Genomic DNA, 12916 nt, shown 5'->3' with positions numbered 1-12916 from the left:
TGATGGCTGAGAATTTCGGCCCAAAGAGCTTTATTTACTGATGCAAAGTCATAGAGGTAGCAAGTGGTAGAAGGAGAGCATTAGCGCAGGCAGGTGGAAGTCGGACTGCCAAAGCCACACGGTCTGCCTGGGCCCTTGCACAGCACCACTTAGGGGCAATCACTCGACTTGCTCCCCCATGTTGGAGGGAGAAGGGGGCTGGCTGATCTCTGGTCTCTTCCAGAACCTGCTCTCTTGCTCCTGTAGTCATTCCAGAGCGCTTTATTCTGAAGCAGGCAGCGGTAACTTGTTTCCTAGCTGTTCTGCCGACACTCCGAGCCTATGGAGAAACAAGCCTCCCTCCTCAGTGCCTTCTCTTGGAGTTTAAGGATGGTGGCAGGGTGCTAAGAGGGGCCACAAAGGGCCAGCCCCAGTTCCTCTCCGGCCAGGCAGCACTCCCGGGGGATAAGAGAAGTGCGACGGCAGCCGCTAAGCGCCCACGGCGGATGAAGTTGCTGCGCGCCCCATCAAGCGCACGACCCAGTCAAGCCCAAGCGGAAACCAAGGACTGAGATTCCCAACAGGTGCGGGCCGGCGAAGTTACTGCATTCATTCTTGCAACCTCTAAGTCTGGGCGCGCAGGACCCTCTGCCTCTGCAGCGAGGAGACCACCTGGCAGAGCGACGCCTCGCCCGCCCGGTAACTTCCCCGGAGCCACTGACTCCCCGTCGCTTGCAGCCCAGGCGCCGCGTCCCTGCCCCGCGCCGGGTGCCCGCCCTCCAGGCTCTGCGCGCAGGTCCGCGAGCCTCCGACAACTGCGGGGACCAGCGTCGCAGCCCGGCTGGACCCCTGACGCCCCCTTCGCAGCGCCCCGATCGCGCAGCCCATGCTCCCCGACGACCCCGCCCCAGCCCTGTCACCCTTGCTTACCCATGGTGGCGGCTCCAAGGGCTTCTTGCGACTGGCGAGCGAGGAGTCCAGGCGGGACTCCTTTCCTCTGACAGCAGCCCTGCCTTAGCTCACTTCTTGCTCCTATGACTTGGTTTCCAGGCCCTGCCCAGCCACCTGCGCAGCTGGAGGTGTGCAGACTGGGCGGCGGACTCCACCCTTGGGGCCGGGCGATAGGATAGCAGGGAGCAGAGGTTAGCGCCCCTTGCGCCGCAGCAGAGAGACACCTGTCCGCTGTCCGTGTTCAGCCCGGGGCTCCTCAATTCCGCCCCAGGCCCTTAGGGGAGGCAAGGGGCAGGGCCGCAGGTGGCAGCGGGAAACCTGGACTACGGACGCTCCAACGTGAGCGCTCATCTGAGTCACCTGGAGGGCTTCTTAAAACGCAGGTTCCCAGCCTCTCCCCTATTTGCTGAGTTGCTGGTTGGGGGTGGGGCCCGAGAATTTGCATTTCTGACAAGTTCTAAGGTGATGCTGCTGCGCTGGGGTCACCACTTTGGAAACCACTGCGCTGAGAAAATACACTGCTGGATGCGGAAGCAAAAGTGGGCGGGACATTGATCAGTTTCACGTGTGTGCACGTGTGGCTGTACCTGGAGTGTGAGCCCAGGAAGGCATTTCTGGAGGGAGGATTCTACCTACCATTTGAGGGAGGTGAATGAGAAGCTAGGAAAATTCCTTGGCATGTGGGATGGGGAAACTGAGGCAGATAGCTGAAGAAACTGGTTGAGCAATTTATAGCAGATACAGAAGGTCACCAGGGCAGAAAGCCCCAGTGCCTAACAACAGGCAAAACTGGTGTGGGACCTCCCCCGCGGGTGGCCTTTCCTCCATGGCATATCGCTGGCCATGTGATTTAGACCCCCTGTCCTGGTGCTGGCCATCCAGAGGAGACCACAACCCTGAAAGGGCAGGCCTGGAAAGCTGGTGAATCTTCTACTGAGATCCTCACCTAAGACTGCCCCTAACCAGTGGTCGGCAAACTCATTAGTCAACAGAGCCAAATAGCAACAGTACAATGATTGAAATTTCTTTTGAGAGCCAAATTTTTTAAACTTAAACTTCTTCTAACGCCACTTCTTCAAAATAGACTCGCCCAGGCTGTGGTATTTTGTGGAAGAGCCACACTCAAGGGGCCAAAGAGCCGCATGTGGCTCGCGAGCCGCAGTTTGCCGACCACGGCCCTAAACTCACAGTTTCTAAAACCTTCCAGATGAAGGGCCCAGGGCCTGTTCTCCACGCCCCCAAACACATCCACGCCTTCCCCTCCTCCTTCTGTTTCCCCCACTGGTGTGCATCTCCTAAACTCTAAGGGACCCAGTAGACTTGCAATCAGGGGAGCAATGGGCAGCGGCAGCTCTTCTGGGGTAACCCCCTGAACCTGTCCCCAAGGCCCCTTTCCTCTGACAGCAGCCCTGCCTTAGCTCACTTCTTTCCCATAACGTTCTAGAACCAGAGCAGCCCAGCTAAAGTGGAACGACAAATTGGTGTTTCTCTCTCCGCACCCCCCCCTTCCTCTCTCTCTAAAAATCAATCAATAAATTTTGAAAAAAATAACAAAAAAAGCAGCCCAACCTAGATTCATTTCCCCACCTAGTCCCTCTCCTGTTGCTTCCTGTCCTAAGCCCCTCCTTGTTCCATCTTTAATGAATGTACTTTCAAAATGATCTGGACTTAATGTTATGAAATCTTTCCTACATGAAGTCAAGAACATGCACACTGCTCTGGGCCCAGTCCCCATTCCAGTAACACTTTCTTTAAAATAACAAAAACAGCCCATGTGGCTCAGTTAGTTGAGCATTGTCTCAGGAACCAAAAGGTCCCTGGTTCAATTCCCCATCAGGGCACATGCCCAGGTTGCCAGGCAACCCATCTCTCTCTCTCTCTCTCTTTCTCCCTCTCCCTTCCTCTTTCTCTCTAAAATCAATAAAAATATATTTTAAACACAAGAAAAATAAAAATAACAGTGATATAGCAATTATCTCCAGATAATTTTTCTGTGTGTTTTCTTTTGTCTGACTTGAGAGATTTGTGCTTACAAAAACTAGGAGGAACATTAAAAATGGAAATGAAGGTGCGTTTCTATTGCCTTAAGAAAATTATGGTAAAATATACATAACATAAAATTTACCATCTTAACTATAAGTGTTCAGTAAGTGCCATTAAGTACATTCATATTGTTGGGCAACCATCACCTCCACTCATTTCCAGAACTTTTTGATCTTTTCAAATAAACTCTATTAAACACTACCCATTAACCACTAAGTCTCCACTCCCCCTTCCCTGGCCCCTGGCTGTCACCCTTCTATTTTCTGTCTCTATGAATTTGTCTACTCCAGGTACCTCATATAGCTGGAACCAAAAAGTATTTGTCCTTTTGTGTCTGGCTTCTTTCACTTAGCATAATACCTTCAAGGCCCATCCATGTTGTAGTGTGCATCAGAACTTCCTTCTTTTTAAAGGCTGAATATTATTCCATTACATGTGCCTACTACATTTTGTGTGTATCCATTCACCTGTCTGTATTAACTTTTGAGTCTTAGCAATCCCCCCAGCCTGACTGGAAGACTGTGGTGTGGCGGGAGAAACCCAGGCAGCTCTCCACAGGAGTGCCTGGACCTGCCCTCCTCAGGCTTTCTTCAGGAGAAACCTGATCATGTAGTGGCTTCATTGATACGCACAGGGCTGCAGCTGATGTTACCTAAAGGCATGGGGCTACAAGTAGAAAGGTTGCATCAAGTAGAAAAGCACAGCATTGACTGAAGGAAAGAAAATTTGCTCTTGAAGGGTTGGAAGCATGATTCATAGTTGTCCTGCTATCAGATAAGCTAGGGGGTAGAAAGGGAAAGCTTGTGCCTGGCTAGTGAGGCTCAGTGGTTGAGTGTCAACCTGCAAACCAGGAGATCACAGTTCAATTCCTGGTCCCCAGTGGGATGTGTGCAGAAGGCAGCCAAGATGATTCTCTCATCATTGATATTTCTATTTCTTTCTTCCTCTCCCTTCCTCTCTGAAATCAATCTCTATATATAAAAGCCTAAGTGACCGTTATGACCGAATGACCAGAATGACCGGTCAACCAGTCACTATGATGTGCACTGACCACTAGGAGGCAATGCTCAATGCAGGAGCTGCCCCCGGTAGTTAGTGTACTCCCACAGCCAACCTCCTGCGGCGGGCCGGTGGCATTGGCATCCAGCGTCTGTTCCTTCTGTGCCTGGCCTGGCAACCATTGCCTCCTCTCCCGACCCCTTTGGGCCCCAGACTGGGACGGGGAACTGGGGGTGGGTGATGGCAGACATGGCCCCTTTCCCAGGGGGTCTGAGGGCCATCTTCCTCCTTGGGGCCAGTGGCCAACCTCCTGCACCCTTTTTCTCCCCTGGCCGGCAGGCCCTGATTGGCCCCCGGTCCCTCCCCCCATTCCTCCCCCTGGCTGGCAGGCCTTGATCAGCCCAGCCCTGATCAGCCCTGATCACTGGCCAGGACTAGGGACCCCACCTGTGCACGAATTCATGCACTGGGCCTCTATTAAAGATATATTTTAAAAAACAATAAAGGAAAGAAAGGAAAAGCTTGTGATAGTTTCTTTTGATTAAAGTTTTCTCTACAAGGTGGTATTTCTGTTGTTGAGCTCATGAAGCTTGGAATCCTGGCACTCTTGTTCTAGGCCATGTTAACCCCAAAATAAAAGGTCTTTCAAAGTGAGAGACACCAATAATTTATTTGAGATCAAACAGCTATGGGGAAGCACTGATTCAGATAGAAGCCCAAATACTGTTCTGATTAAGAGACAAAGGTAATGGGTATTTGAGAAAGGGAAGGGGAACAATTACATCAATAGAAGGAAGGCATTTCTATTGGTGCAAATGAACTAAAACAGCAATGCCAATTCCAAACAATGTTTTAATTTTCACTCCAGTAGTCAAATAACTGCTGTCATGTTATCTTTGCAAACGGTCTTTGAAGCACGATGATGCTTTGGGTTCACTCCAAAGGTACTGCCGTGTTTTGACATTCTAAAGACTTGAGGCATAAGACCTACAAGGTAGTTCCTCTGGGATGACAGCTCCAGCTCCATTTTAAGTGTATCCTAGCTAATAAAAGAGTAATATGCAAATTAACCATCACTCCAAGACACAAGATGGCCGCCCCCATGTGGTCAAAGATGGCTGCCCCCATGTGGACAGAAGATGGCCACCACAAGATGTCCTGCAGGGGAGGGCAGTTGTGGGCAGTTAGGGGTGACCAGGCCAGCAGAGGAGGGCAGTTGGGGGTGACCAGGCCTGTAGGGGAGGGCAATTGGGAAGGACCAGGCCTGTAGGGGAGGGCAATTGGGGGGGACCAGGCCTGCAGGTGAGGACTATTCGGGGGGACCAGGACAGCAGGGGAGGGCAGTTGGGAGGGACCAGGCCAGCAGAGTACGGCAGTTGGGGGTGACCAGGCCTATAGGGGAGGGCAATTGGGAAGGACCAGGCCTGTAGGGGAGGGCAATTGGAGGGGACCAGGCCTGCAGATGAGGACTATTGGGGGGGACCAGGACAGCAGGGGAGGGCAGTTGGGGGGGACCAGGCCAGCAAGGGAAGGCAGTTGGGGGTGACTGGGCCAGCAGGGGAGGGCAGTTGAGGGGGGGGACCAGGCCTGCAGGGGAGGGCAGTTAGGGGCAATCAGGCAAGCCAGGGAGCAGTTAGGCACTGATCAGGCTGGCAGGGGAGTGGTTAGGGGGTGATCAGGCTGGCGGGCAGAAGCGGTTAGGGGCAATCAGGCAGAGGCAGGTGAGCATTTGGGAACCAGCAGTCCTGGATTGTGAGAGGGATGTCCCAGATTGGAGAGGGTGCAGGCTGGGCTGAGGGACACCCCCCTCCCCCACTGTGCATGAATTTCGTGCACCGGGCCTCTAGTATATGTATATATCACAGCCAGTGGTTCTCAAAGTGAGGTCCCCAGATGAGCAGCATCAGTATTACCTGGGACTTTGTAACAAAAGAAATTCTCAGGCTCCATCCTAGATCTACTGAATCAGAAACTCTCTGGTAGGGTGCAGCCCACTTTTCAGTGGTTATGAGGCAAATTCTATTTCTTCCACAGGTTTATTTAAATTCTTTGTTACCAGACAGGAGACTGACCCTGAGTGGGTCTGCCTAGGGCCTGGCAGTAGTGTGTGGGTTCTTGATTTCATGCAGGAAAGATTTCACAACACAATTCCAGATGATTTTGAGAGGACGCTTATTAAAGCTGGGGCCATGAGACAAGGATGGGCCTAGAGTAGAAGAAGCAACAGGAGAGACTGTGGAAATGAGCCTAGGCTGGACTGCTTTGGCTCACTAAGAAGAGAGAAAAGGGGGCCTTGGGGACAGGTCAGGGGGTCAGCCCAGGAGGAGCTGCCCGCTGCCCATTGCTCCCCTGAGATGGGTGTTTGTGGAGGAAGAAGGAGGGGGAGGAGGGGGGAAGGGAATGGCAGGAACATCCCTCCCCAGAGGGAGAGCGCACAGAGTCCTTTGACTGGAGGGCTTTATCCCTTTCAGGAGGGAATCTTAGGGGAGGTCTCAGGGGAGGGTTTTTGTAGAATACTCATCAGTTTTCCAGGTGTGCTCTTTCAGGGTCATGGCCTCTCCTGATTGGTCAGCACTCATTGCAGCTTGTCATGGCATGTTGTCCACCTGGTTTTGCTGCTTTTCTGGGCCTGGAGCTGAAATACAATTGAGGCCTAAATGTTATCTCTAGGGAAGTGACCTTCTGTATCTGCTATAAATTGCTCAGCCAGTTTGTTCAGCTGTCTCAGTTTCCCCATTCTATGCGCCAAGTAATTTTTCTAGCTTCTTACTATCTTGCCTTACCTTCATTCAGCCATTATTTATTTACCACCTCCAAAGGCAAAGTATTGTGCTAGTGACAGTATTGTGCTGTCACTGTTGGAAGGTAATTGTTTATGATTTGAATCATGATCAAAAAGGCTCATATTGTCTTGTTCTTGTCTGTCCCAGCTCTGCATTCACAGAGCTTATACTTATTATTATTATTTTTAAATTTCTTTATTGGTTTCAGAGAGGAAGGGAGAAGGAGAGAGAGACAAAAACATCAATGATGAGAGAGAATCATAGATCGGCTGCCTCCTGCACACCCCCCCACTGGGGATCGAACCCGAAACCCAGGCATGTGCCCCTGGCCAGAATCGAACCTGGGACCCTTCAGTCCGCAGGCTGACACTCTATCCACTGAGCCAAGCCAGTCAGGGCTATACTTGTTATTTTTTAAGCATGACAAGAAGCATGTTACTCAAGATGGAAAAGCAAAAATGAAGAACAAAAACAGGGTATAGAGACAGCTCTGCTGACTCTCAGTCCATCGGCCAATCCCTCGAGCCCACTGGAATTCCCAGGGTAGTCTGGACTAGGAGCTGGCACTCTCACCGATGCGCCCTTGTCTGTGGAGTATGTAGGGAGTACCTTGGACCTGGTGCTTCCATCTACTCCACCTGTCTCGAGTGAGTAACACCGTGTCAGTCTCTGTTTAATTCCTCCCTTCCCCTCAGCCTTCCAGGTGCTGACTTCCTGAGTCTGCCGTTAACAAATTACCACACATCGGTGGCTTAACATACAGATATTTATTCTCTCACATCCTAGAGGCCAGAGGTCTGAAATCAAGATGGTGACAGTGCACTCCCACGGAAGGCTTGAGGGGAAGACCCTTCCCTGCCTCTTCCAGCTTCTGGTGGCTCCAGGTGTCCTTGGCTTGTGACGGCATCACTCCAATTTCTGTCTCTGTCTTCATTTCCTCTTCTGCTTAGGACACTTGTCACTAGATTTAGGGCCCACCCTAATCCAGGAGGATCTTACCTCAAGATCTTAACTCCATCTGCAAAGACTCTTTTTCCAAGTAAGTTCAGATTCACAGGTTCCAGGAGGACGGATCTGGGGCAGTGGTGGGGTGGGGCACCAGTGACCCCACTACACATCGCCGAAGTGCCCCATATGTGAAACTTGAATGTGTGGAACTGGCAAGCTGGTCCTGGGTACACAGAACTGTCACTAGGCCTCAGAGGACTGTCCTCTAAAAACTACTGGGGGAGAAGTGAATGTTAGTGATAACAATGAGATCAGCACAAAATGGGTTGCATTAAGATCATTCAAACTTAGACCTTTCATTATTATCTTTCCCCAAAAGCATGGACAGAGGTTTAACAGAGTTTATTTCAGTAAGAATGCTACCTGGAAAGGTGGCTTGTGAGCTTTTTGGAGTGATAAGAGTGTCATTTTCTCCAGCGCTGTAAAGACCTTTTAATTTGGTCTCAGAAGAAAATTGGCTGTAAAGATTTCTTGGCTGTAAAGACCTTTTAATTTGGTCTCAGAAGAAAATTGAATAGAAGTTTTGCTAATAAAGCAACTGGAATCGAAACAGAAAAACAAAACAAAACAAAACAAAACAAAACAAAACAAAAACGTGGGTTCCACTGCTATCTATTTGAGAAGAGCCAGAGATTCTGCAAAGTGTCCTGGGATGGGGGAAGCAAGAATTTGAGGTATGAGGATATACTAGGGGTCATTTGGAAAACAGGTTCCAGGAAAAGAGAATCAGCAACGGGCTCATATTGATTCAAAGGTATGTGACTCATGCCATTTCTGCACACGGCTGCTGAGACTGAGACTGTTCTGCAGAGCCCCTTGTTGGGCAACATGGGAGGCATGTGCAGACGTATCAGCTTTCCTCTCTTTATACGTTAGCTACATATATTTGTATCTGACCAAACTCTTTTGTTTCTTTGTTAATCCTCACCTGAGGATATTCTTTTCATTGATTTAGAGAGAGTGAAGGAAGGGATGGGGGGGGAGGGGAAGAGAGAGAGAGAGAGGAGAGAGAGAGAGAGGGAGAGAGAGAGAGAGAGAGAGAGAGAGAGAGAGAGAGAGAGAGAGAGAGAGAGAGAGAAACATTGATGGGGGGAAGAATATAAGTCATTTTCCCCTGATCTGAGGTGGCTCACACCCAGTGTGCCCATCCATCCTGACTGTCCTGTAGAACGCCTTAGCACCTGCCACATGGTGCAGAGGATATCTACATGGTTTTGGCACCACCCAAGGTGCACCTTGTAGGTAAGTTTCCTTAAACTCTTAATGTAACTATCCATGGAGTTGTCAGCCTCTTTCTTTTGGCCCCAGGAAATTTTACATTTATAAAAGTCCTGCCATAACCGGTTTGGCTCAGTGGATAGAGCATCGGCCTGTGGACTGAAAGGTCCCAGGTTTAACTCCGGTCAAGGGTATGTACCTTGGTTGCGGGCACATCCCCAGTAGGGGGTGTGCAGGAGGCAGCTGATTTATGTTTCTAACTCTCTATCCCTCTCCCTTCCTCTCTGTAAAAAATCAATAAAATATATATTAAAAAAAAGTCCTAAGTGTACCAACACTTCTTTACTTTCCTCATGTGGTTAGAAGGAGTATAAATCTCACTAGGAAAGAAGTAAGGGAGAAAGTGGGGAATATTTAAAAATTGTGATATGAATATTTACAAGTTAGATCCTTTGTTATTATTGGAGTCATTACCTAGTCACCTTAGAAACCCTTTGGGAATGTTAAGAAATTGGTAACCAATAGAAATGAGCCACCAAAAAACACTGCATCTAGTGTAAAATGCCTCCCCAGGGCATTTATTACAAAAGGAAAAGCAGTAACTGCACAGCAGAGCAATTCTACACATACCACCTTGACCACGTGATCAAGGTCAATATGCACCAAGAAGACATGTCAACATCATGAACCCCCAATATGATGCACTGAGATGAGCAGGACATCACTTCTGTAGAATTCTTGCAAAGAATGCATAACTTTATAATGAGAAAACATCAGACAAACCCAAACTGAGTGACATGTTACACAGTAAGTGACCAGCATGCTTCAAAAATGTGGAGGCTCTGGAGATCAAGGAGGACTGAGGAACTGCCATAGATGTGAGGAGGCTGCAGACTCAGATGACTGAATGCAACGTGCGATCCCAGACAGAAAACGGTGTTAGTGAAAAGCCAGTGAAATTCAAATAGGTCTGTAGTTTTAATTAATAGTCTTGTATCATTGCTGATGTCCTGGATTTGGTCACTCTACCATCTTACCTAATAACAGACAAACATGTAAGTTGACCGTACCTCCACTACGCCCACAGCCAATCAGAGTGAGTATGCAAATTAACCCAACAAAGATGGCAGGAACATCCTCGGCACCCAGGTCACATCAAACCGGCCATCGGAGGAGTGGGGGGTCCTTGCCCAAGCCAGTGATGGGAGGGGCGGGGAAAAAAATCAATGGAAACATATCCTGAGGTGAGAATAAAAAAAAGAAAGAAAGAAATGTCATATCCTATGAAAGACACATCTTGAAAATGCCTAAAGAAACTTGTCATCTTTTCATGGTGAAGGGACTGGAGTCTGTGTTGATGAAAACACCTTGGTGGCTGCAGTGACTGGCAGTGGCTGCAGCAGTGGGGCGATGGGGCTGGTGCCTTCCCCTGATCAGCCCGGTCACCTCCTGCAAAGGGAGGCCAGACTGCAGCTTAGGTCCACTCCCAACAGGGAGCGGGTCTAAGCCGTCAGTAGGACATCCCCTGAGGGCTCCCAGTATGTGAGAGGGGGCAGACTGGGCTGAGGGACCCCTCCCCAGCACACAAATTTCGTGCACCGGGCCCCTAGTCCTATATAATAAAAGGCTAATATGCAAATAGACTAAACGGCAGAACAACAGGAACAACCAAACAACCGGTTGCTATGATGTGCGCTGACCACCAGGGGGTATGTGTGGAACATGGTGGGCATTGGCTGCGGCAGGATGATGGAGCAGGTGAGCAGGGGCGCCAGACCAAGGCAGGGTTGCTGTCATTGGGGTGAGCCTCTGGTGGTTACTGAAAATTCTTTGCTCTTGCACACCGCAGTCCCACCCAGTGCTCACACCCACTTCCGGTGCCAGAGCCGCCGCTTGCACCCACTGCCAGCGCTGGCCCTGCTCGCACCTGCAGCCAGCACTGGAGCTGCTACACACACCCGTAGCCAGTACCAGAGCCACTGCTCACACCCGCTGCTGGTGCCAGCCCCAATTGCTCCGCGCCGTCAGCAGGTTTGAGAGGGGCCAGTGCTGTCAGCATGTTGAAGTGGTGAAGGTGGGAGCTGGGCTTCTGGAAGACAGGGGACAGGGGGGAGGTGCAGAGGATGAGCTGAGACCTGCCCCTGTGCCTACCACAGCCTCACGGCCCACAGTTCCTTTCAAGGTGCACGAATTTGTGCACTGGGCCCCTAGTGGTTATATAAGACTAGAGGCCCAGTGCATGAACATTCATGCACTGGAGGGGGAGGTCCCTCAGCCCAGCCTGCCCCCTCTCACAGTCCAGGAGCCCTCAGGGGCAGGAGGCAACCCGGCGATCAGGGGAAGGCAACGCCCCCATCACACCTCTGTTGCCGCCACTGCCGGCAGTGCAAGCCTCGGCCAGGCTGGTTACCTGAGCCTCAGGCGGCCCTGGGCAGCTGGGAAGCCACCATCTGAGGCTTGCCAGTGCCTCGAGCCCGCCCTGGGCTTCTGGGCAGCTGACATCTGAGGCTTGCTTGCACCTCGGGCCAGCCCTGGGCAGCTGGGGGCTGAGGGCGGTCCGGACGCACAGTGCGACTGCTGCTCTCCCTCCCCCCCCCCACCCCCCCAGCTGGGCTGAAAGCACTGGAGGACTCTGGCGGGGCTGAGGGGACTGGGCACAGCCATCTTGTGGCTATAGGTGCAGCCATCTTTGTGACAGTGTGACAGTAATTGGCATATTTCCTCTTTATTAGATAGGCTATTAACAATAGGGGAAATGGGGTAATAGTATATGGGAACTCTCTATACTATTTTAGGAATTTCCCCAGAAGTCTAAAATTATTTTAAAATATTAATATTTTGAAGATATGACATCTAAATTATATATTTTTGATAGATGGTGGCAATTTAAACATTTATATACTATAAAATAATTTTTTTCTTTTATATTACATTACCTCAGCACTATGGGAGATTTCTTTATCTTTCATCCTTAAATTTTTATTTAGCAAAAAGTATTTTTTAAATTTCTAAGAGCTCTTTTTATTATATTTAAAAGTGGAATATCTTCTTGAATCTCCTTGAGGATACACGTTGAAATTTCAAAATAGAATCCCCTCCTGTTTCTAAATCATCTCAGTCCCCATCCAGGGTCTTGTTCACTCATCCAGAGGCTCTTCCTTTAAGTTGCTGGATTTCTTCCTCTGTTTAGTGATCTTTCTTTTTTTGTCCCTTAAAGAATGAAGGAATAGGTAGGCTTTTGTAGGCAACTGGCATGAGTTTCCCCTGCACTTGGGCAGGTAGATGGATGTCCTCAGTGGGCCTTCCCTTTGAACGGAGAGACTGAGGGGTGGCAGCCCTGGAGTGTGAGCAGCAGTGGTGCACTGGAGTGGACCCTGAACTGATTGTGCATATCTCTTCCAAACTCCACCTTTAGACTTCCGATGGGTAGCTTGATATCAGCCATGGTGGGAGCATTTACATCAAAGAAATTGGCAAATGCTACTAACCAGGAATGTCCCCCGCCCAGGGAGCTGATTTTTATCATTCTATATGATTTATATAATTATAAATACCAATTACACTGTTTTTTTTGGTATCAGATTATCTTAAGACCATATGTTTTTCTGTTTCCTTTATGTTTTGTTTTAAAGGATATAAAATCTATTATTCATATTAAATTATACAGGTATCTATGAAGACCTACTATATTTAGCATTGTTCTCTAATATCTGCTCAAACTATGTTGTGTAAATTTATTTCTTGAAAAGGAAAACAGAAAGTGAATGATATGAACCTAACAAGGGTACAGAGCACTCACAATTGCCATATGAATCAGCTTCCCAAAGCTGCCACACTATGTATCAAGCAGGGAGAAAACTGTACGGAGGTTGTAAATGAGTAAGGTGAGAGGTGGTACTGTTTTGTTACAAGGGTCATGATACAGGTTTCTTGCT

At 49.4% G+C, this 12916-nt stretch overlaps 1 protein-coding gene across 2 annotated transcripts in view; it reads right to left on the bottom strand.

The window, feature by feature from the left end:
• Positions 1-1283, bottom strand: part of SLC15A1 (solute carrier family 15 member 1) — a 46131-nt gene extending 44848 nt beyond the window's left edge. The window contains exon 1 of one of the 2 annotated variants that reach the window (XM_080659666.1): positions 900-1283. Coding sequence is in view for 1 of the 2 variants with exons in the window: in XM_080659665.1 (XP_080515791.1) it covers positions 910-913 (4 nt within the window). In the remaining variant the exon portion in view is untranslated. The remainder of the gene's footprint in view (positions 1-899) is intronic. The other variant, XM_080659665.1, reaches the window with a different exon arrangement.
• Between the last annotated feature and the right edge of the window lie 11633 nt (positions 1284-12916).

Source organism: Plecotus auritus (assembly GCF_963455305.1).
Source record: "Plecotus auritus genome assembly, chromosome: 3".
In the NCBI taxonomy this organism is placed as follows: Eukaryota; Metazoa; Chordata; class Mammalia; order Chiroptera; family Vespertilionidae; genus Plecotus; species Plecotus auritus.
Note: the sequence above shows the minus strand (reverse complement) of the source record. Positions and strands in the feature narration are given on the sequence as shown.